General features: G+C 48.9%; 1 protein-coding gene across 7 annotated transcripts in view; it reads left to right on the top strand.

Moving 5' to 3' along the window:
- Positions 1 to 25349, top strand: part of LOC140427057 (uncharacterized) — a 202681-nt gene that overhangs the window by 145922 nt on the left and 31410 nt on the right. For 6 of the 7 annotated variants that reach the window (XM_072512516.1, XM_072512513.1, XM_072512514.1 and 3 more), the window contains exons 13-15: positions 726 to 840; positions 943 to 1047; positions 19377 to 19580. In XM_072512516.1, the coding sequence (XP_072368617.1) occupies positions 726 to 840; positions 943 to 1047; positions 19377 to 19580 (424 nt within the window). The remainder of the gene's footprint in view (positions 1 to 725; positions 841 to 942; positions 1048 to 19376; positions 19581 to 25349) is intronic. The other variant, XM_072512517.1, reaches the window with a different exon arrangement.

The following is a 25349-nucleotide window of genomic DNA, read 5'->3' as shown; positions in this document are numbered from 1 at the left end:
TTGGTCAGCAGATCTCAGACGTGGGACTCCCGATTGAATAGGGGGGGGGGGGGGTGAATTTGTGGCCAGGTGTAAAATGACCGACAGGGTGAGCCAGCCAAACACAGGCAGTCTCAGCACAAACGTTTTTACATTGGATCTGCGCAGCTACAATCCAGCTAATATTTTAGTTGATTTGAATGCAGTTGACGAGATCCATGATTATTTGCTTCGCCGCTGATCGATCCTGATGATGCAGCAGAAACTACAGTGAAAGAACTGAATACTTCATTTACCAATATTTTCAACTCCACAAAAGGACTGGTATTTAGTTCAGAACATAATTCATTCAGTTTGACCTGTGTGCATATCAGCCCTGGGCTCATGAAACGAAAATATCTTCATTCTGTAAGATAACTGCAGTGGCCTGGTATGAAACAACTTTGGGTAGTTTAGGCTGGGCAAGATTACTGATAAAATAGGGATTTTGGCCAACCATTTTACGCATCTGCAGACTTTCATCAGAAATATGTTTTTTTTTCTTCGGATCCCTTAATAACATTCCAAAGCAGCACACCAGCTTTTCACATCAGGGATTTTCCATTAAAATAGTTTGAGCCTTTAATTGTTGGCGAACACATCTGAGAGAGTCCACCTCTTAAGTGATGGTTTCTTTTGATGTGGTAACATGATAATGTTCAAAGTTCAGGCGCACGACCGCATGAAACTCAATAATGTTCCTACAGAGAATTGCCTGTCAGAAAGGGAGACATCGTCTTCATCCACAGACAGAGGGATCACAACTGGTATGAAGGCGAATGCAATGGAAAGAGTGGCCTACTCCCAATTTGCTATGTGGAGGTTGGAGAAAATTTTATCGATTCATTTCCTTTTAAAAATAGAGTTCAATTGCAGGCCTTAATCGGCCTTAAATTATTCCTAATTGCAACGTTTTTTTCTCAGCCTGTTTCTGAGCTGGAGCCACACAAACAAGAAGTGCTTGACGAAGTTGCAGTTGCGAAATTCAGATTCACTGCCTTGACAAACATCGAACTGCCTCTGGAAAAGGTAAACTACCCACGTTGATCTAATCTAAAACGAAGCATCTTGATAGTTTTATGAGGTTTTATGGAACAAAGCCTGGTATAGATAGAGACATTATTAAAAGGAATGGGGAAATCAAACAATACCACTGGGGGAAGTTCTCGTTGTAGAAGAAAACATGGCAAAGACTGGAAAATGAATTAAAAATCAATACAGATCATAGAGTTAGTCAGAAAATATTAGTTTAACAATCCATAAATAAACCTTACCACTTAGGACGGAGTTTTCACTCCCGAGCTTGGCGTGGCAAGTCTGAAAATTTCTCGGCGACGTGCACCCAGCATTGGAAAAACTACCCTGAACCGCCGGATTTTCATTCTGGGGAAGTCAAGTAATAATAATAATCGCTTATTGTCACAAGTAGGCTTCAATGAAGTTACTGTGAAAAGCCCCTAGTCGCCACATTCCGGTGCCTGTTTGGGGAGGCCGGTATGGGGAGTATTGAAAGAGGACTAACTAGTGGGCTGACCTCAGAAACAGTGCGGAGGCAATCAAAGGGGGCTGAGCCCAAACGCCTGCACACTCCCAATCTCCATCCAAGCCAATGAATGCCACTCTTCTTTATTTGTTCATGGTATGTAGGCGCCGCTGGCTAGGCCAGCATTTATTGCCCATCCCTAATTACATTCGAGAAGGTGGTGACATGCTTCTTGAACTGCTGCAGTCCATGCAAAGTTGGAATATCCACAATGCTATCAGGAAGGGAGTTCCAGGACTTTGACCCAGTGACAGTGAAAGGACAGCATTATATTTCCAGGTCAGGATGGTGGGTAATTTGGAGTTGCTGATGTATCCATGCATCTGTTGCCCTTGTCCCTCTAGATGGTAGTGGTTTGGAAAGTGTTGCCTAAGGATCCTTGGTGAGTTGTTATGGTGTATCTTGTAGATGGTATACACTGCTGCTACTGTGCGCCAGTGGAGGATGAAGTGAATGTTGAAGGTGATGGAGGGGTGCCAAGCAAGTGGATTACCGTGTCCTGGATGGTGTTGAGTTTCTTGAGTGTTGTTGGAGCTGCACTCACCCAGGAAAGAGGAGAATATTCCATCACACTCCTGACTTGTGCCTTGTCGATGGCGGACAGACTTTGTGGGATCAGGAGGTGAGTTAGTCACCTCAGAATTCCTAGCCTCTGGCTTGGTTTAGAAGCCACAGTGTTTATATGGCCAGTCCAGTTCAGTTTCTGGTCAATAGTGAAGCCCAAGATGTTAGTAGTAGGGATAGTAGTTGATAAGACTCCTGGACTCAAGCTCTGGCACAACTTTGGCTAAGATGGGGAGCTCTTCTGATTCGGTGAAAATTCTGGCCTTAAAATATGATGGTCTCATTGTAACATTAATGGATTCATGCGATTTCAAATCACACCAGGGAAGTTTGAACATTTGAATTCAATTTTAAAAATCTGGACAAAGTGAAAAGTGACCATAAACATGTTGGATTGCCATAATGAATGTCCTCTTAGAGTAAGAGGTCTAATTTTTATCTGGTCCAGCATATATGTGACCTTTCCTCCCTTTTAATTTACCATTTTAACCTTAGGGTTGTGCGATATACAAGTCAAATAAACATATTTGGTTAAATGTGCAGCTTTCTAGATAGTTGGTCATTAGTTCTGGAAGTTTAGGTACTCCTGTGATTGGATAAAAGGAAGTGGCAAAGCTTTCAGATTTGATCAGAAGAAAATTCAACGTCGTGAGCTTAAACTCTCTCAAACCTTTCACCATTAGCATTCCTCCTTTACCTTTCGAATCTCTCTCGAAGATATAATTTAGCCATATCCATTCAAGAATTTTCTTTTTGAATATAGCTTTTATAGTTGTTTTTCAACTGGTCCTGCCTGCTTCAAATCTAGCTGCAACGATTAGCTGTGAGCTCAACAGTATCTGTTGCTGTCCTCACACAATCAGGGTAAATGCTTCAAACTACTGCGAATGCCGGAAATCTGAAAGAGAAACAGAAATTGCTGCAAAATCTCAGGAGGTCTGGCAGCATCTTTGGGGAGAAACACTGAACTCTTTTTTTTTCAGAACCAGCTGATTCTTGCTCCTCCTGCATGCACCAAAGAAAGGTCTCCTGGGTGTTATAACCCACATGGGTCTTAAGGGTCATAGAATTTACAGTGCAGAAGGAGGCCATTTGGCCCATCGAGTCTACACTGGCCCCTGAAAGAGCACCCGACCGAAGCCCACACCTCCACCCTATCACCCTAACCCAGCAACTCCACCTAACTTTTGAACACTAAAAGTTAGTGTTTTTATCTAATTTTTATCTGGTGCAGCATATATGTCACCTTTCCTCACTTTTAATTTACCTTAAAAATTTAACGTGACTAATCCACCGAACCCGCACATCTTTGGACTGTGGGAGGAAACCGGAGCACTTGCAGGAAACCCACGCAGACACGGAGAGAACGTGCAGACTCCGCACAGACAGTGGCTCAAGCTCAGAATCAAACCAGGGTCGCTGCTGCTGTGAAGCAACAGTGCTAACCACTGTGCTACCATGCCTCCCACGGTACAATTATCTTCTCTGTGAACCTTGCAGTATACAAGTTCCCCCAATAATGGGCAGGTGACCTCTAAACAATGTCTAGCTGTACGATCTATAAAGCCAGCCAGTTAGACACCAGCAAGGCAGACCTAATTGGGATCTACCATGTGGTGTATATCATAGATGTTGTAAATAAACCAAGTTTCTTTGAGTTACTCAGTGTAGACTCTTAATAACTGGGACAATTTTTGCAGTGCCTTGCCATTCTCTATAAGGACATTTAATTATGTTATTAAGTGCCTGTGCAACAGGGCTAAGACCTTATCATATTTATCAAAAAAGTTACAGTGCAGAAGGAGGCCATTCAGCCCATCGGGTCTGCACTGGCTCTTGGAAAGAGCACCCTACCCAAGCCCACACCTCCACCCTATCCCCATATCCCCTTAACCCAGTAACCCCACCCAACACGAAGGGCAATTTTGGACACTAAGGGCAATTTAGCATGGCCAATCCACCTAAACTGCACATTTTTGGACTGTGGGAGGAAACCGGAGCACCCGGAGGAAACCCACGCACACACGGGGAAAACGTGCAGTCTCCGCACAGACAGTGACCCAAGCCGGGAATCGAACCTGGGACCCTGGAGCTGTGAAGCTATTGTGCTAATCACTATGCTACCATGCTGCCCACCTCATTTATTATATTTTTTTAATAAAATGCATAGATATCCTTTTGGCTGATTTCTAAAATTTAAAAAACTGGACATAAGTTTTATAAAAGCTGAGACTATGTTACCTGTAAGCCTGAACTACAGGAATTTTCTGACAGTATGAGAGAAGGTGGTAACTCATTATCTCTGAAGATCAGCTCGGGACCTTTAGGGGCTGCAGAGGCCAAATTCAAAAGAAATGATACAAAGGCATTTCATAAGCCAGGCCTAGCCACTGGAATCTCCAGGTCCACTAGGACAAAGGACACCGCAACTACTCCCCCCCCCCCCCCTTCAAACTCTTAACGGTTGGAACATTAACAACCTCAGGAACACAGACAAAGGAAAATGCACCCTATGTCAAAGTCAAAGCGGAGAGGTGGAAGTCATGTGACACGGCACCCTTAGATTGGAGAACCAGTTTCACTGCCTTGCTCTACTGTAAATCAGTCAGCCATCTTCCATTTACCAAGCAGCTGCACAGCACAGAAAGAAGAATCTGTCCAGGTATGCATGCCTGGCCCCATCTAAACTGTTTCTACTGGAACTTGTGAACTTCTATGTCATCACTGACAAGACTATATCATCTCTGTGTTCCTGTCTCATAACGGAAGTCATCTCTACTGGAAATGTGAATTATCCAGCAAAGGTTTTCAACCTGCTAATCTCTTTGAAGGAACACACTTGGACTTTTGATTCTGAACTCATGTGAAATAATTATTATTTTCTCTGTGGTCTTTGACCTGTAAATCTTTCTTTCTCTATCCCTGTTTCATTGTATGAATGCACATGGTCTACGTTATGACAACCTCCCTACCCCATGTTTTGAGTGTTTGTGAATACATTAACCCTCGGGTTTACCCAACTTGAGTTTGCTGTGGGATTATAAATAAAAATTGGATCACACAATAACTGAGGAGTTGAAAAATATGCCAACACTCATAAATGGGGAAATCAGAATTGAAAAACCTTTCTGTTTGCAGACAGTTGGTGAGAGGAGAAATCAGGGCTGTTTAAAATTACACCCCCTCCTGTCTATACAACTGTGCGGAACATAGGTGTCCAGTCTGGGGCACCGGCTTTCATGCTTAAGCAGCTTTTGTGTTGTTTCATGTGGATTAACCTTGCATCAAGTGGGCCTTGGGGTCAATGGGGGGATCCAAGACATCCACCTTGATTTTCAGTTGCTGCTTGTTCATTTTTCAGGCGGTGGAAAGTTAATGGGTATCGGCACAGGCAGCCAGCAGCTGAACATTCTGAAGTCACATGAATTTGAAATGTTAGCTCTTTTTTTCTCTCTACAGATGCTGCCAGACCTGCTGAGCTTATCCAGCATTTTCTGTTTTTATTATAGCTGAAAACTGTGCACATGGAATGCATTCCAGCAACAATTTTAAGTGTATACAATACAGGAAGTTCATTACAGGATAGATGGGGAAAGGGTCAAGTGAAACACAGCAACAGTGCAGAGCAGCAAGTGAATGACTTTGAGGTCAAGCCAGCAACCATACTGAAGATTACCAAATCATGAGGGCAGCTCGGAGATTGGCAAGACAAGCAACACAGAAAAAGACAACTACAAACCAGAGTGATAAATGGTTACTACTTTACTTCTACCAGAATCCTTCCAAAATATAGGGCGCCCCAGACAGGCTTAGTAAAGATGTTTCACCTGACATCACAATGCCTGTGGTCGAGGGCAGCATGGTGGCGCAGTGGTTAGCACTGCTGCCTACGACGCTGAGGACCCGTGTTCGATCCCAACCCCGGGTCACTGTTCATGTGGAGTTTGCACATTCTCCCTGTGTCTGCATGGATCTCACCCCCACAACCCAAAGATGTGCAGGGTAGGTGGATTGGCCATGCTAAATTGCCCATAATTGGAAAGAAAATGATTGGGTACTCTAAATTTGAAAATAAAAGGTCTGAAGTCTTGTGCGTAAAGAGGTAAAGATTAATTAGCATTTAATTATATGCAAGATGAGATTCCAGAGTTTAATTTGCTCTTTTGGGAAAGAACCATAGGACCCCTACAGTGCAGGAGGAGGCCACGAACGATGTCCCCCCACTCCTCCCCCCCCTCCCCCCCCCCTGGGTTGCTGCTGCTGCTGTCCGACCATCATCTAACGCTCCGCGAGATGGCCTAGGAACGGTTGCCACTGCCTGTACAACCCCTGCACAGACCCTCTCAAGGCAAACTTTATCCTCTCCAACTTTAGATAAACCCTGCCATATCGTTTGTCCAGGCCTCCACGCTGGGGGGCTTCGCCTCCTTCCACATTAGCAAGATCCTTCGCCGGGCTACTAGGGACGCAAAGGCCAGTATGCCGGCCTCTTTCGCCTCCTGCGCTCCCGGCTCGTCCACGATTCCAAATAGTGCTAGCCCCCAGCTTGGCTTGACCCGGACTTTCAACACCTTAGATACTGTTCCCGCAACTCCCCTCCAGAACCCCTCCAGTGCCGGGCATGACCAAAACATATGGACATGGTTCGCCGGACGTCCTGAGCACCTCCCACATCTGTCCTCCACCCCAAAGAACCTACTCAGCCTCGCCCCCATCATACGCGCTCTATGAACCACCTTAAATTGTATCAGGCTAAGCCTGGCACACGAGGAAGAGGAATTAACCCTACTTAGGGCCTCAGCCCATAGCCCCTCCTCAATCTCCTCCCCCAACTCCTCTTCCCATTTACCCTTCAGCTCCTCTACCAAAGCCTCCCCCTCTTCTTTCATCTCCTGGTATATCGCCGACACCTTGCCCCCTCCGACCCATACGCCCGAAATCACCCTATCTTGAATCCCCTGTGAAATTCCCTCACCTGCTGCCTCACAAACGCCCTCACTTGCATGTACCTGAAAGCATTTCCCAGGGGTAGCCCAAACTTCTCCTCCAGCGCCCCTAAGCTCGCAACCGTCCCGTCAATGAACAGGTCCCCCATTCTTCTAATCCCTGCCCGATGCCAGCTCTGAAACCCCCTGTCCATCCTTCCTGGGACAAACCGATGGTTGTCTCTAATCGGGGACCATACCGAGGCTCCCGTCGCACCCCTGTGCCATCTCCACTGCCCCCAGATCTTTAGCGTTGCCGTCACCACTGGGCTCGTGGTGTACCTTGTCGGCGAGAGCGACAGCGATGCCATCACCAGCGCCCCCAGGTTCGTTCCTTTGCAGGACGCCATCTCCAGCCTCTTCCACGGTGCCCTCTCTCCCTCCATCACCCACTTACGGATCATCGCCACGTTGGCTGCCCAATAGTAACCACCCAAATTCGGCAACGCCAACCCTCCTCTATCTCTGACCTCCTTACCCTCGGGGTCTTGCTCGCCCACACAAATCCCATAATGCTCCTGCTTACCCTCTTAAAGAAGGCCTTAGTAATCACAATTGGGAGGCATTGGAATACAAAAAGAAACCTCGGGAGGACCACCATTTTAACCGACTGTACCCTACCCGCCAGCGAGATTTGGCAGCATGTCCCACCTTTTAAAATCCTCCTCCATCTGTTCCACCAGCCGCGTCAAATTAAGTTTGTGCAGTGCCTCCCAGCTCCTAGCTACCTGAATCCCCAAGTATCGAAAGCTCCTTTCCGCCCTCCTCAACAGTAGGTCGTCTATCCCTCTTCCCTGCTCCCCCGGGTGGATCACAAAGAGCTTGCTCTTTCCCACATTGAGCTTATAGCCCGAAAAGTCTCCAAACTCCCGTAGGATCTGCATTACCTCAACCATCCCCTCCACTGGATCCGCCACGTACAGCAACAAGTCGTCTGCGTACAGCGACACTCGATGTTCCTCTCCCCCTCGAACCACCCCCTTCCATTTCCCCGACTCCCTTAACGCCATGGCCAAAGGTTCAATTGCTAATGCAAACAGCAGAGGGGACAGGGGCTACCCCTGCCTCGTCCCTCGATACAACCGGAAATACTCCGACCTCCGCCGGTTCGTGACCACACTCGCCACCGGGGCTTTATACAAGAGCCTAACCCAACTAATAAACCCTCCCCCGAACCCAAACCTCCTCAACACTTCCCAGAGATACTCCCACTCTACCCGATCAAAGGCCTTCTCCGCGTCCATGGCTGTCACTATCTCCGCTTCTCCCTCCACCGATGGCATCATTATCACATTTAGGAGCCTTTGCACATTAGTATTTAACTGCCTACCCTTTACGAATCCCGTCTGGTCCTCGTGGATCACCCCCAGGACACAGTCCTCAATCCTCATGGCCAACATTTTTGCCAGCAACTTAGCATCTACGTTAAGGAGCGAGATCGGTCTATACGACCCACATTGCAGTGGGTCCTTATCCTGCTTCAAGATCAAAGAGATCGTTGCCTCTGACATTGTCGGGGGCAGGGTCCCCCCCTCCCTTGCTTCATTGAAGGTCCTTACCAGCAACGGGGCTAACAGGTCTACATACTTCCTATAAAACTCCACCGGGAACCTATCCGGCCCCGGGGCCTTCCCTGCCTGCATGCGCCCCAGTCCTTTAACCAGCTCCTCCACCCCAATTGGCGCCCCCAAACCAGCCACCCGTGGGAACGTCAATTGGTCCAAGAATCGCCGCATCCCCTCTTTTCCCCCTGGGGGCTGGGACCTATACAGCTCCCCGTAAAAGGCCTTAAAAGCCTCATTCACTTTCCCTGCACTCCGCACCGTAGTTCCCCTGCCATCTTTGACTCCGCCTATTTCCCTCGCTGCCATCCTCTTACGGAGCTGATGTGCCAGCATCCGACTCGCCTTCTCCCCATATTCATATATCGCCCCCCTGTGCCTTCCTCCACTGTGCCTCTGCCTTCCCTGTGGTCAACATGTCGAACTCCGTCTCGAGACTTCGCCTCTCCCTGAGTAGTCCCTCATCAGGAGCCTCTGCATAGCTCCAGTCCACCCTTAAAATCTCCCCCACTAACCTCTCCCTTTCCCTGCCCTCTCTCTTCGCCGTATGAGCCCTGATGGAGATTAACTCTCCCCTGACCACCGCCTTCAGTGTCTCCCATACTACTCCGACCTGCACCTCCCCGTTGTCGTTCGTCTCCAGATACCTTTCGATACACCCCCGCACCCTCCCGCACACTTCCTCGTCTGCCAACAGTCCCACATCCAACCGCCACAATGGGCGTTGGTCCCTCTCCTCATCCAGCTCCAGAAAATTATCTGGCCAAAGGCCTGCAAATCTCCACGGATCTACGCCCCCCATCTGGTCAATAAACCCCCTAAGCACCTTGGCCGCAGCCGGCCTCTTCCCTGTCCTAGATCTGGAGCGATCTAATGCTGGGTCCAGCACCGTGTTAAAATCCCCACCCATTATCAAGCTCCCTACCTCCAGGTCTGGAATACGCCCCAACATCCGTTTCATGAATCCAGCATCGTCCCAGTTTGAGGCATATACATTCACCAGTACCACCTCCGTCCCCTGCAACCTACCACTCACCATCACGTATCGGCCTCCCTTGTCTGCTACTATGTTCTTGGCCTCAAACGACACTCGCTTTCCCACCAGTATTGCCACCCCTCTATTCTTCGCATCCAGCCCCGAATGGAACACCTGTCCTACCCATCCCTTCCTTAACCTGACCTGATCTGCTACCTTCAGATGTGTCTCCTGAAGCATGACCACGTCTGCCTTCAGTCCCTTTAGGTGCGCGAACACTCGGGCCCTCTTAACCGGCCCTTTAGGCCTCTCACATTCCACGTGATCAGCCGGATTGGGGGGTTACCCCCCGCCAACTAGCCATCTCCTATCTTCGCCAGTCCCGTGCCCGCGCCTCCCGCACCCTCCATTCCCCCAGGCAGGGAACCCCCGTCCCGACCACCTCTTCCATTTTCAGCTCCCCCTCGGACAGTGCAGCAGCAACCCTGAAATCCCCCCTCTTTCCCCCCCCCCCCAACCCGCTAGATCCACATCTAGCTCTTTTGCTCCCCCCATATTGCTTCCGTGAGTCAGCTGACTTCTGCTGACCCCGGATTCCCCCGCCTTCCCGTTGATCTCCCCCGTGTGGGAGTCTCTCCTCCTCTTTATCTTCCTCCATCCCCCCCCCCTTTTTATGCGCGGGAAAAAGCCCGCGCTTTCCTGAACCAGCCCCGCCCCCTGTGTCGCAGCTTTTGTTGCGGCCATTATCCCAGTTCCCTCATCCCAGAGTCTCGCCTCCCTCCAGCACCGGCGCCCACATTCTCCATCATCATAATCTCGTCTACAGAAAAGAAAAAAGGAATTTTAGGAATTTTAACCAGAGCTCTACTCACATCCCCATCCATCATCCCACCCATGAAGTACTCTTTACCCCTATTTACAACCCCCATATACAACCAACATCTCCCCCCCACAACCACATCCCCTCAGTTCGAGTCCGGTTTTTCCGTCTGAATAAAGGTCCAAGCCTCTTCTGGCGTTTCAAAATAATGGTGTCGGTCCTGATAAGTGACCCACAGTCGCGCAGGCTGCAGCATGCCGAACCTGACTCTTTTTTTATGCAGCACAGCCTTGGCCCGGTTGAAGCCAGCTCTCCTCGCCACCTTCGCGCTCCAATCTTGGTACACTCGGATCACCGTATTCTCCCATCTACTGCTCCGCGCTTTCTTGGCCCATCTCAGCACGCTTTCTTTATCCGCGAAGCGATGGAACCTTGCCACTATCGCCCTTGGCGGATCATCAGCCTTGGGTCTCCTCGCCAGGACCCGGTGAGCCCCCTCCAACTCCAGGGGGGTCGGAGGGGCCTCCGCTCCCATCACGAATGGAGCATCGTACTCACATATGCCCAGGCATCAGCTCCCTCCACTCCTTCGGGAAGACCCACAATCTGGAGGTTCTTCCTCCTCGACCTGTTTTCCAGGACCTCGATTCTCTCGGCCCACCTCCTGTGCACCACCTCGTGTGCCTCCATTTTTACCGCCAGGCCCAGGATATGTCCTCGTTATCATTCATTTTATCTTTCACCTCAAGAAGCTCCACCGCCTGGGTCCACTGGGTCTCCTTCAGCCCCTCGATCGCCAACAGCATTGGCGCCAGCACCTCCTTTTTAAGCTCCTCCACACAGCGCTTAAGGAACTCCTGCTGGTCCGGCCCTCATGCTGCTCGATCTCCGCCCTCCGCCATCTTGCTTTTTCACCCTCGTTTTTGCCGCTGCTCCAGAGCTTCTTTTCCTGCTGCTCCACGCTGATCTCGGCCATATACCGTAAGGGGGGACCTTACTGCACCTTCCCACACGGGATCAAATCAAAAAAGCTCCGTTGGGACTCCTCTAGAGAGCCCGAAAGTCCGTTGTCGCAGGAGCTGCCGAAACGTGCGGCTTAGCTCCGCATCGCCGCAACCGGAAGTCACTAAGGAGCAAACTCACAGTCAACGGACTATGCAAGCTAAACCTCTACATACAGAGAAAGGAATTCCTGCAGTATTTGCAGGATAATCACCATTTTTTTCTTTGGAATATTCTTTGTCCTTCATTTCACCCATCTGATTCGTTCATGGAGGAGGCATTACCTAAATGTTGCAGGAATAGAAGTTTGTACACTGTAGAGGGTGCCATCTCCGCTACTCCACTACTGGGTCGATATCTGGGGTTTGAATATCTGTGTGTGTCTCTCTCCAGCTGGCACTGAAACTTCAGAGGCCAGGGGATGTCGCACTGGGACACTTCCACTGAAGAGAGCACTGATTCAAGCCTGCCGTTTATTCCTAACCGACAGCCTGAGACTTATATCACACAGATCTCCAGACCCCTACCAATACCCAGGTGATTCTCTCTCTTGCCGGTGGTACAACCCCCACCCGGTTCCTACTCCACTAGAGTAGCTTTCCCAAGAGAGAGAATAGGACACTGCTGTTTATTTCCTAACCAGCAGTCTGTCCTGAGTGAACCGCTCAAGATGACCCTCGATTCTTGAACCCGGAATTAAGGTGAGGAGTATTTTTAACAATGACTTGGTCAGAGATCGCTGGTGAAGGATTGAAGAATTTAAACGACTCCAATTAGCATCAAATCAAGATTTATTGTAAAACCCAGGTCAAAATCATCAACAGAAGAAACACAATAAAATCTTATGCTCTAATACAACTAAGTCTATTCAAAAAGTAATATAGCGGACACAACGAAAATTCTTACGGTTACACAGGTTTTAGCAAAATCACAAGGCACAAAACAAGTTCCCTTCCCCAAAGCCTCAACCACTATTAAAATCAAGGGAGCTTCGCAAGCTGCTGCGGGTTACTTACGGTCACAGGCTGCAGAGGTCAAGTCAGGGGTGCAGAGGTCGAGCCAGGAACGAAGAGACCCCCAATTGAAAACACAGCCCCTTTTATATTGCTTTACCTGGCTTTGTTCTGTGATCGGCCAGCCCCTTTTGCATTGAAAAGGTAAGTTTTAAAGTTCCCGCTGGTCCCGCCCCCTTTGAGCCGGTCAGAGCTGTCGAGATGGGAGTACCTCCCCTAGGTCCGCCTCCAGTCTGTTTTTTGAGATAACGAGGTTGAGCTCCCTTGAAGATTTTCAAAGACTTCCATCTGCTCCGGAGATGCTGCTATGTTGATGGGGTGTTGATTGGATTCTGCTCTGGTGGAGGCCAGGTCATTTACATTTGCATGGGGCTATGACCATCCCATTGTCCTGCTTGCATGCAAGCCTCCTGTGTATTCCCGTGCCCCTTTGTCTGTGTCTTGATGTTATCTTGTTGTCTGGCTCCTTCTTCCTTGTAGCTCCTAGGGGGGTGTTTGTAAATATTTATGTGCTTATGTCCCCACTCAGCTCAGCGGGCCAAGCCTGCTGGGAAAACTGGTTCTGTTCCCTTGGCTGGAAAGTCAGTTTACAGTCTCTGAGTTTCTCCAAAAGGGCCGAATTGCCCGAAAACCTTACAGATGCCCCTTCGATACGTCCCTACCTGCTTGGACCGTATCGACACAGGTGAAGGGCAATTATTTCCTTTTGTGTGGACCGTAGGTCCCCCCCCCAACAACATGCGAAACTACAAGTCCCAAGACAGTTCCCTTAATCTAGGCTACCCCTGATTTCAATGAAAGGGAAAGACAAGACCATACTTAATTCAAGCAGACAGTAACATATACACATTGCACCGGAACCCCAAACGTAAGGGTCCCTGTACATATATCCCACTCAAGTACACATTTCACCGGGACCCCAAACGTAAGGGTCCCTGTACATATATCCCAGTCAAGTACACATTGCACCGGAACCCCAAACGTAAGGGTCCCTGTACATATATCCCACTCAAGTACACATTTCACCGGAACCCCAAACGTAAGGGTCCCTGTACATATATCCCAGTCAAGTAACTGGGACCCGCGAATCCATACAACTATTTACAATTGCATCTGTTTATTTCATCAAGGATCCTCCTTTCTTGGCTGCACTTCGCTTCTTCCCGTTGAGGGCTCTTCATTTATCCTCCATCGTCGATACCTGCAGCTGAAAGGTTTAGTCCAACTGAGGCGGCAGCATAATGTACCCCCTGTACAACATTTCCTTTGTGGGGGCAAACACTAAACCATTCTCAGGCTCCCCCCTGGTGGTGATCGGACAGTTGTGAGGGTCGATCGGTTGGGCTGTGGGCAGGGGTCGCTTTACCTGAACCAGCAGTTCGGTAGCTTCTACAGTCATCCCTTCCCTGGGCGTTACACATCCCTCCCCACTGCGGTCAATTTATCCCGTTCCCTGGGTTCTGCCACCACCTTACAAAAGTGATTAATGCCCCTTGTGGACATGCCTTGGTAGATCCCCATGAACACAAATAAATGCCCTGGTCAGAAGCCCACCCCTTATCCCCGCAAACGGTGATCCTACCCGGTGACCCCGTGATGGTCCGTTAGGTGTTGTCCAGTCCGTTCCCAGTCCGAGGACCGATCCCTCATGTCCAGCCTCAGCTTCCTGGGCCACCACCGTCTCCCCAAAGGAACGTCCCCCTCACAGGTTGAACACACCCGCCTGCCCTCAGTCACCCTAACCCGGTCAGTCGAAGGACTCTTCTGTCTCGCCTCTGCGGAGTTCTCCCGGTCCCACCATCGCCAAGATCAGCAAACTCCACATCGTCGGGTGCCCCATCTGTAAAACCAAAACACATTCTTGCCTCTACAGCCCTACCTACCTTGAAGTGCATGGGTGCTATCCGGTGGCGGCAGCAGCTCCTGCTTTGAAGTTGCCGCAGCCTGTCTGGGGTTCTGTGTTTACAGCCCGGCTCCCCAGGGTCCTAGTGCCTGCCGCAATCCGGTGGCAGCAGCAGCTCCTGCTTTGAAGTTGCCGCAGCCTGTCTGGGGTTCTGTGTTTTACAGCCCGGCTGCACCAGGGTCCTAGTGCCTGGTGCTTCATCATTTTACCCTTGCACCAGGCGCTTCTGTGTTCCCACGATCCTAAATACTTCACACACAACTACACACTAATTAGAACTAACAGGGGGGGAATGCTATATACAATGCCACCCGTCTCCGGGTGGCCAAATTAAAACTGTGCCCCGCTAAACTGGGGCAGTTCACCTGTTTGGTCCAACGGCTCGGGCCAGGCCGTCCCCTCCCGGGGGTTCGGGCTGCCCCTTGCCTCTCCTTTCCCAACAGGGTTCGGTGATCCCTCATCGCTCCCTTCTACTCGGGCCCCCTTACTGCGGGACCGGGTGACAGGGAGGTGTGATGGGGACCATCTTACCGGGGGCTTGGAGACCCGATTGCTCCCTCGTCCCCCGACTGGTTCCCAAGCCCAAGGTGATACCTCCACTTCCTCCGCCTCCTTAGCCTCTATACTAAGGCAGGCTACCTGACCCACAGGTAAGGGCTTGGGAATTATCACTGTCCCTGGGCTGGGTGCTTGCAGCACTGTCGGTATCTTTGGGACTGCCCCTTCGGGACAGCACCTTGTCACCGGTTGTGTGACCGTGGAGTCAGGGACCTCCCCCACCGTCGTTAATTCTACGGGGGGTTTCTCCACTACCACCCCCAGTCTTCCCCCCACCTTGCTCTTTCTTGCCCTTATGGGGTGGAACAATTTAAATTGACTGATGTGGCGTTCGCATGGGTCCCACCTTAAGGGATTTAAACTGCAAATAGCCGCTGAGGCAGCCTCCAGAATGGGACCCTGCACCTGGACCGGACCAGGGTCTGGGGCTAGAACTACCCCTGCGCTCCCTTTTTCCTGAGGCTGCTCCCTGGGTAGTCATACGGGTTCTTGTGGTGTGGGTGCGGGCAGGCCCTGGCCCGTTGCCATTGCCACCTGTCCCGACCCAGCTGTTAGGCTCTGCAAAAAGGCTAAAAGTTTCTTTACCTCGAAGGTTTCCGGGGCAGCTGCTCCTGCCGCCGGGGTCTGACTCTCTACTGCGGGAGCCCTCTCCTGCTTGCTAGGGTTTTTACATTCCCTCTTGAAATGCCCGGCCTTCCCACACCCGTAGCATACCGGTTTCTCGTCGGAGGTCCGGGTGCCCTCATGCTTCCACTCTCTCTTAGGGGCTGCTGGCGCGATTTCATGCACCCTACCCTTAAGGGGCCTGTCCTCACCCCTCTCCCCATTACGATATGCGAGGGTAAGTTTCCTAAGGACCTCTTCCTCATTAAGGTCCGGACTCTGCGGGTCGAACCAGTGTTCGGCTTTTGCCCTAACGTTAGGGAGACAGTTGGCAACTAGGGTCTTCAGCCAGTGGGCGGTTCTTTCCCCTAAATTCCGTCTATCCGCTTGAACCCCGCATGCCTCCATATAGACAATCCACAGTCTGTCTGCGAACATGGTGGGAGATTCCCCTGGTTGCTGCTTGGTTTCCCCCACTCTCATGAAAGGGCTCCCCAGATTCAAGCCCATCGCCTCCAGAACAGCAGTCTGTGCGGCCGCCCATGTGTCAGGTCTTCCCCCATTCCCAGAGGTCACTGTCCTGCATAGCTGTGCATCTAGGGTCATCAGGAGCATCTTTATTTGCTCCCCTTCGTCGCAGTCATTGATGTTGGCAGCCTGTTCCACCTCCATAAAATGCAGCGACGGATCCCCCTTTGGAGTTAGTCTGGGAACGTGGGCCACCATCCCCCTGAGCGCGGATGCCCCATGAGGAACGATAATGTCGCCCTCAACCGGTCCCCTGTTTGCCATCCCCGCCGGGGGACCATACCTTCTTTGCCTGACAGGGCACATCTGCCCTACCTGGGGTTCCTGCTCCTCCTCCCCACTGTCCAGCTCTCCTGCCTCGTTGGGTAGCCCCCCTGTCCCCGGGCTAGCTACCCATATAGGAGACGCCGCTATCTGGGGATACACTGCCGACCCCCCTTGGACTTGCCCCTGAACGTGCAGCCCGATCCCCCCCTGCCGACCCGGACACGATCCCGGTGCCTCAGGAGGCGGTCTATTCCCCTTGGCCTTTGGGGAATCATCCGCTGCGAGGAGCACCTTGCCCCTTGGGACCCCCCCTGGACCTACCAGGTGTATCTGTCCCCTGAACTTGGACAAGGTCTCCTCCAACTCCGTTATTCGTGCCTGGCACGGCCCATGGGCACAGTCCCCTACTTCCTCGCGAGCCACCCGGTACGCTGCCTGGATGTCCCGGAACTTCCCCTCCAGCTTCCTACACTGCTCTGTACTCCGAGCATATAGTTCCTGGAGCCTCCGTTCCTTTTCTTTACCCTCCACTATCTGGCAGTGGAGATAGTCCTTCTCACACCGGTTAGACTCGCTTTCCTGTTTCATTTCTGTCATTTCTTCCCGCAGTCGTTCCGCTGCGCTAGCGCTGTCCCCTGCGCTGGCCCTCACTTCTCTCAACTCCTGCTCTAACTCTTCGACCCTATCCTCTGCCTTGATTACCTGCTCGGACAGGCAAACCAGCCAAACTGCCTTCTCCAAGTGCCTTTTGTGCGCCTTGCTTTCTGTCCATGCAGCCGCTGCCATTACCGGTTGCTCCGCATTGATCAATTCTGAAACCCAAGGTTTGGTGAGGTTGACCTTTTGCCACAAATACGAGGATATTCTCTCCTCCATTTTGCTTCGTTCCCTCACCCCCTCTGCCAAGTCACATACTCCAAACCACCGGGCTCTTGCCGCGGTCGCCATTGTAGAGGGTGCCATCTCCGCTACTCCACTACTGGGTCGATATCTGGGGTTTGAATATCTGTGTGTGTCTCTCTCCAGCTGGCACTGAAACTTCAGAGGCCAGGGGATGTCGCACTGGGACACTTCCACTGAAGAGAGCACTGATTCAAGCCTGCCGTTTATTCCTAACCGACAGCCTGAGACTTATATCACACAGATCTCCAGACCCCTACCAATACCCAGGTGATTCTCTCTCTTGCCGGTGGTACAACCCCCACCCGGTTCCTACTCCACTAGAGTAGCTTTCCCAAGAGAGAGAATAGGACACTGCTGTTTATTTCCTAACCAGCAGTCTGTCCTGAGTGAACCGCTCAAGATGACCCTCGATTCTTGAACCCGGAATTAAGGTGAGGAGTATTTTTAACAATGACTTGGTCAGAGATCGCTGGTGAAGGATTGAAGAATTTAAACGACTCCAATTAGCATCAAATCAAGATTTATTGTAAAACCCAGGTCAAAATCATCAACAGAAGAAACACAATAAAATCTTATGCTCTAATACAACTAAGTCTATTCAAAAAGTAATATAGCGGACACAACGAAAATTCTTACGGTTACACAGGTTTTAGCAAAATCACAAGGCACAAAACAAGTTCCCTTCCCCAAAGCCTCAACCACTATTAAAATCAAGGGAGCTTCGCAAGCTGCTGCGGGTTACTTACGGTCACAGGCTGCAGAGGTCAAGTCAGGGGTGCAGAGGTCGAGCCAGGAACGAAGAGACCCCCAATTGAAAACACAGCCCCTTTTATATTGCTTTACCTGGCTTTGTTCTGTGATCGGCCAGCCCCTTTTGCATTGAAAAGGTAAGTTTTAAAGTTCCCGCTGGTCCCGCCCCCTTTGAGCCGGTCAGAGCTGTCGAGATGGGAGTACCTCCCCTAGGTCCGCCTCCAGTCTGTTTTTTGAGATAACGAGGTTGAGCTCCCTTGAAGATTTTCAAAGACTTCCATCTGCTCCGGAGATGCTGCTATGTTGATGGGGTGTTGATTGGATTCTGCTCTGGTGGAGGCCAGGTCATTTACATTTGCATGGGGCTATGACCATCCCATTGTCCTGCTTGCATGCAAGCCTCCTGTGTATTCCCGTGCCCCTTTGTCTGTGTCTTGATGTTATCTTGTTGTCTGGCTCCTTCTTCCTTGTAGCTCCTAGGGGGGTGTTTGTAAATATTTATGTGCTTATGTCCCCACTCAGCTCAGCGGGCCAAGCCTGCTGGGAAAACTGGTTCTGTTCCCTTGGCTGGAAAGTCAGTTTACAGTCTCTGAGTTTCTCCAAAAGGGCCGAATTGCCCGAAAACCTTACAACACCCTCTTCAACTCTACTGATTTTCACAGGAGCTAAACAAGCTTCATTCTTTCAAGCAAGAGTAGCCAACTGTCCAACCATTTCCCAAAGTTACAAGAAGAAGGGAAAGATAAAAGAGAAGGAAATGAAAAGCTCTGTTCATCGCCTTTATACTGCAGGCCAAAAGCAAAGATCCCTGAGGAAGTTAGTGCCTTCCAATTCAAAGTTTTTGGAGAGCATAAATCGTAGACATCCTCAAATTGAGAAACAAACACAGACAGAGATTGGCGTCATTGGCACAAGAGACTGTGATGGGAGTTGTAAGATAATGTGTGTAGAATAGTATGACGATAAAGACTCAGGAGGAGATGTAAAATAATGGGTTAACTCTAATGACAGCTACTGAGCATGCTTGTTGGAGTGATGTCACTCTGAGAGGACATGAGTGTGAAGCATCTCAGGGAGTGGATACAGCCATTTCTTGGTCTTACTTAACCTTTTATAAATAGTTCGCAAGTAAATAAGTATGTTTGAACAAAAGACCATTGCCTCCAGCAAGACCTCTTCCAGATTAAGAAATCAGTGAACCCTAAGATAAACCTACAATAAAAGATTGAATTGCCTGCGGGTACTTCCAAGCACCTGAAAGGGGAAGGGGATGAAAGAAAAAGCGTTATTGGCTGTTAATTTTCATGAATCAAGCTGCTGAAAACTGTTGTAAACATCCATATGTTGTACTGTAGCTTTAAATAATGATGATTTATTTCAGAATCAGACAGTAGTTCTTCTCCAGAGAATAGATGAGAATTGGTATGAAGGAAAGTACCCCGGGACTAATCGGAAAGGGATATTTCCTGTCACATATGTTGAAGTCATTGGAAAACCACCAGATGAGTCTGTCTTCCACAGAGATCTTCCAACATCTGGGAGTGATTTGGAAATAAAAATGGCTTCCCAGAGGCCTTTTCAGCAGGTAAGATGGCACAGGGGATGATTGTACTTGATGTCTGGGATATTCATTGAACTAAAAGATAGGGTAATTCTGACAAGAGGCACTTTATTACCTTCCAGTGCTGCTGTACTGATGCACCATACAGGAAGGAAGATTAAGTGTTCAGACAAGGCTGAGGCAACATGTGTAGCACTGAGTACATGGACAGCACTGTGACAGGTGGCGGGGGTGTGATGTTGTGGGAATGGGGAGAAGATGCCATACTTCCACTTCATCCTCTGGACCAATTAACTTATGATCTAATGCACGTCAGACCTTTAAATGAAGAACATGCGTTTCCTTGTGGAGTGGGGCAACAAATTAGCTGAGAGCATCATTTCAAAATTATTGTTGCCTGTTATCTGCCGGCCAGTTGCCCAAAATAATTATTCATAAAAATGTGGAAGAAGGCCATCCCAAACACCCATGGTTGAATCCGGTGAAATATTGGAACATCAAGGAAAATAAATGTGGTGGCGAGCAGAAATCCTTCCCTCCAAACAAAAATTGAGACGATGGGGACCGAAGTATCAATAACAGACAGACAGTGAATGAAAAAGACACAATATAACGTGCATCAGTTTCATGTAGATATGTATGTGTGCCAAAATCCTGAGGTTATTTAACTAGCTTAGTATGCCAATCTCTAGTTTTAGTTTGCAATCAAGAACTTGCAGGACTATAAATGGAACAAGATCTATCAGGGAATTTAACATCACACAGCATTAATTCAGCATGTTCGATACTATTTGCATAACACCTGAGAATTTATTTGAAAGAATATGTGCAACTTCTCTCTTCTGAAATGCTGTGGTAATTTGAAGAATGCCCTGGAGTCCAGCCTATGAAAGTATGATTCAATCTGTAATGTCAGTGCCATGCTTTTGATACTCTTATTTTTGATACCGTATTAGCCCAAAGTTTTTTGGACTGCCATTTGCTTTGTTGCTCCCTCATTTTCTGGGTCTCTAAGATCCTATTTATTGATTTTTTTTGGAAAATGTTTTTGTTGAAGTTTTACATTTTATACACTGTACATTCAACAAGGGTAATGTGCATCAGGTACAATACAGAAGACATTTTCTTGGTATCTAAGTCCTCTGATATCTGTTCCAGCTATTTTACAGCCTCCCCCTCCTCTCTCTCTGGCCTCCCAACCCCCCCCCCCCCCCTTCCCTGCCTGTTCCCTGCAGTCTTTTGGCCCCTGTTTGCCTCCACCACCACCACCCCTCACTCTATTGGCTGTTGGACACCCTGTTTATTGATGTACTGGCTGATGCGAAAGTGCTCTAAAACAAGAGAACTCTTCTTTTGTACTGCAGCTGGTTTAATCATTTCAATGAAACCTGTCATTGAAGATTCCCTTCACTGTATATGTATTGGTCGATAAGTTGAGTTTTGACAATAGGTGTCAAGCTGTTGCTGCTTTGTGTTGAAGCAGTTCACTTGTAGACAATACCGTTTCAGTATTCAGTAGTACTATATTTTAAACTATACTTTGGATATCTGTCAATGCTACCAAAACGGGGAGGGTAAATAAATAATTCAGGAGTTTACTGTTCAATATTTTGCCCCAGATTAATGCGTGTTGGGATCAAAACAATGAAACCTCTTGTTGTAGGAATTGAGACTAATCCCCCTTGTGTCACCATGCGTACTTCAATGTTTCAAAAGGCGATTTGCTGAACATATGAGTGAGGTGAGATTAATTATAAATGATTTGGCTCATTTATTTTACAAGCAGTAAGTGGATTAGCTGAGCAAAATTTTACAGCTACTCACACACTAGTTCAGTTTATTTCCATAACCTAATGGAGAAAATAACAACGTTCGTCAAGCTTCAGAGTATCTGGCAGCTATATCCAGGTGAGAACCTGGTGGGTCGAGGAGATAAGTACCATTATATCTACCTCCTGGATTCAGCACAACAGCCTCAGAAGCCTCCGGATTGGCAAGGCCTCAAGTCACCTCATCCAAGATAGGCTTCCGATTAATTACCCCACTGCGAGGCCTCAAAATTCCCCACACTTACACCACGCTTAAACCACTCACATAAAAACTCACACATAAATTGCCACAGGCATCTGATCTCTCCATCCCAGGGCTGGAATATTCCTATCCATCATGGCAGGAACCACCACGGGATATTCAGAGGCCCAGCCAAAACTCCATTAACTTTCGGTGGGACATGACGATCCTGTGTGGGCCAGGGCAGAGAAACTCCAAAGTGTATGGTGAAGCTCACCTGACCTATAACTTTTATGTTGAATTTGGCTAGGTTGAGCACAAGAGCCTTCACTTCAGGTGTGATTCATCAGACTTCCTAGGCACTTTTTTCAAAATAAAGTTTATTATAAGCGTGTAGTTAACATATATGAAACACTTATCCAGAATTTGTTCTCAATTACAAACATAAAAAACACACAACAGCTACAGTAATCTATGCATATAACTCTAAATGAATCTCCCTTAGTAGCTGTTCCAATTCAATACAAAATCCAATAAACCAAAACCCCTTTCAAGGGCGTGGCCCAGCACCCTGTAATCTCACTTGAATGGGATTTCCCTAAAATTCTGATCCAGCCTCTAACCAGCAGATTCAAAACTACTTCCAGAAAGCAACTCTATCTTTAAAGTTACCAAGGCAGTTTGCCACACCCAATGTGCTGTCAGTTCACAGAAACAGCTTTAAAATAAAAACAGGGAAACACTTTTTTTCTTCAGCAGTCCAAAGCAACAAACCAAAACTGAAACCCCTCTTTCACCTGACAGCCACAGCCTAGCTCCACCCACAAATGACATCACTGAAGCCGTGCTACAAGCCATGTGATAAGACAAAATCTTTCTTAAAGGGACATTCATATGACACCTGGCAGTGGGTGAGGCCGGAAAGCGCGACCCCAGAACTCAAATTCTCACAGAAACCTTCCCAGCTCCATCTACAAATTTGCTGACGATACAACCATAGTGGGCCGGATCTCGAATAACGACGAGTCAGAATACAGGAGGGTGATAGAGAACCTAGTGGAGTGGTGTAGCGACAACAATCTCTCCCTCAATGCCAGCAAAACTAAAGAGCTGGTCATTGACTTCAGGAAGCGAAGTACTGTACACACCCCTGTCAGTATCAATGGGGCCGAGGTGGAGATGGTTACCAGTTTCAAATTCCTAGGGGTGCACATCTCCAAAAATCTGTCCTGGTCCACCCACGTCGATGCTACCACCAAGAAAGCACAACAGCGCCTATACTGCCTCAGGAAACTAAGGAAATTTGGCATGTCCACATTAATCCTTACCGACTTTTACAGATGCACCATAGAAAGCATCCGATCTGGCTGCATCACAGACTGGTATGGCAACTGCTCGGCCCGTGACCGCAAGAAACTTCAGAGAGTTGTGAACACCGCCCAGTCCATCACACGAACCTGCCTCCCATCCATTGACTCCATCTACACCTCCTGCTGCCTGGGGAAAGCGGGCAGCATAATCAAAGATCCCTCCCACCCGGCTTACTCACTCTTCCAACTTCTTCCATCGGGCAGGAGATACAGAAGTCCGAGAACACGCACAAACAGACTCAAAAACAGCTTCTTCCCCACTGTCACCAGACTCCTAAATGACCCTCATAAGGACTGACCTCATTAACACTACACCCTGTATGCTTCATCCGATGCCAGTGCTTATGTAGTTACATTGTATATGTTGTGTTGCCCTATTATGTATTTTCTTTTATTCCCTTTCTTCCCATGTATTTAATGATCTGTTGAGCTGCTCGCAGAAAAATACATTTCACTGTACCTCGGTACACGTGACAATAAACAAATCCAATCCAATCCAATCCCTCCATGTCCTCGGAACCATTCCCACTAGCCTCTAGCCACCAATTGTCTCCAATTTCCCCTCTTGCCCCTCTTACGCAGCTACCAATCTCACACCACCTTCCACCCCTCACCCCATTCTAAAGCCTACCATCACCCTCATGCTCAGGCATCCACCCTTCCTATTGACCTTCCCCGCCCCGCACCCCCCCCCCCTCCCCACTGACCCCCGCAGATGGCTGACCTCACCAACTCCCCAATTCCGTCACAAGAAGTCTCACCTATTATCTCACCCCTCAAACCCTCTGATGTCCCTAACCTTTCCTTCTCCCCAAACCTCCCATCCTCTGGAATCCAAGATTAGCAGAACTCCAAGGATTGTTCCCCTCTTAGTCAACATTTCCATCCACCTACCAGATCAATCCTCTTCCGAGATTAATCCCAGCGCGGACTTAGCTGTTCCTGTAGACTTCACCAGTCGGTTCTGCATCTGACAGTAAGCCAAGTCTGTCAATCAATCTGACTTTCGGGTGGGGAAACAATTGGTGACATTGCAAGTTAAAATTCCACAGCATGTAAGGGAATCCCGACCTCTTTCTGAACTGTCCGTTCTCAGAGGGTCAGGCAAATTCAGCCCTCTGAAACTCATTTTGCTATTTTTTTCCTAACATGGTACAAACTGGTACAGCCAATCTCCCAAGGTCTAAAACTTGAACAAGTTGAACTGGAGCAAATTGATTGGAAACACATTTTAGTGGATAAAACAGTGGATGAAAAATGGGAGACTTTCAAAGGAGACACAAATAGGGTGAAAGCTAGGGACATACGCATGAGAAATAAATATGGGGTATCCAAAACTAGAGTACCGTGGATGACCAAGGACATTGATGATAAAATAAGGAAGAACAAAGAGACGTATGATGCATGCCGGAATAATAGCAATAGAAATCAGGGAGAGTATCTCAAATGCAGGAGAGAGGCTAAGTCTGGAATAAGGAAGGCTAAGAGGAAGCATGAGGAAAGGATGGCAGGATAAAACAAATAGCAAAATGGTCTTCAAACATAATGGTAAAAGATTAGTGAAGTATAGAGTGGGGCCCATAAGAGACAAGCAGGTTAAACTGCTCACTACCCTCGGCACAACATCGAGGGCCGAAGGGCCTGTTCTGTGCTGTACTGTTCTATGTTCTATGAAGCAGAGGGTATGGCAGTGGCACTAAATGAGTACTTTGCTTCTGTCCTTACCAAATTAGAAGTTGGTGACAATGGCCCAGTTGGAAATGTGGGTATTGAACAACTGAGCAGTATAGTGATAGATAAAGAAGAGGTGCTAAAAAGGCTGGCAGCACTCCAGGTCGAGAAGTCGGCAGGCCCAGATGTGATGCATCCTAGATTACTGAGAGAGGTAAGGGAGAATATTGCGGAGCCATTGACAGAAATTGACCGACACTGGTCATGGGTGCCATGTGCTGTTGTATACCAGGGTGTGCTGGGGCATGTCGCGGACGAGTACTGCGGGGGGGAGGCACGTGGTCATTGGAGGCCCCCTGGAGATGGCAGGTGTGACCTATGCCAAGGGGCCGATGCCAACACCCATACGCCCCGGTACAGGCCTTTGAGCTTTTTGTGGCGTTGGATGGTAATCCTCCTTGTCGCACTCCCCAAGCTGGCGACCCCTGCCACCAGGTGGCACTGCTTGCACTGTGCCTGACCCGCTAACCCTCTCAGGGGAACAAGGTATCCCTCCTGGACCCGACCACGTCCCATGGGCCTGCCAGGTCGACATTCCCAACTTATCTCCTTAGTGGCATGGCTGTGTGCTGTCTGGGGTTTGCTCTGTGAGACAGATTTAAGTGCTGCTCTACCTCCTTAGCGGAGAGCTGCCTAGCGCTGTCTCTGCGAATCAGCCAGCGGGACAATCATTTAGAGCGTT

This window comes from Scyliorhinus torazame, chromosome 7 (assembly GCF_047496885.1).
Source record: "Scyliorhinus torazame isolate Kashiwa2021f chromosome 7, sScyTor2.1, whole genome shotgun sequence".
NCBI classification, from domain to species: Eukaryota; Metazoa; Chordata; class Chondrichthyes; order Carcharhiniformes; family Scyliorhinidae; genus Scyliorhinus; species Scyliorhinus torazame.
This window is presented reverse-complemented; position numbering and strand designations above follow the sequence as displayed.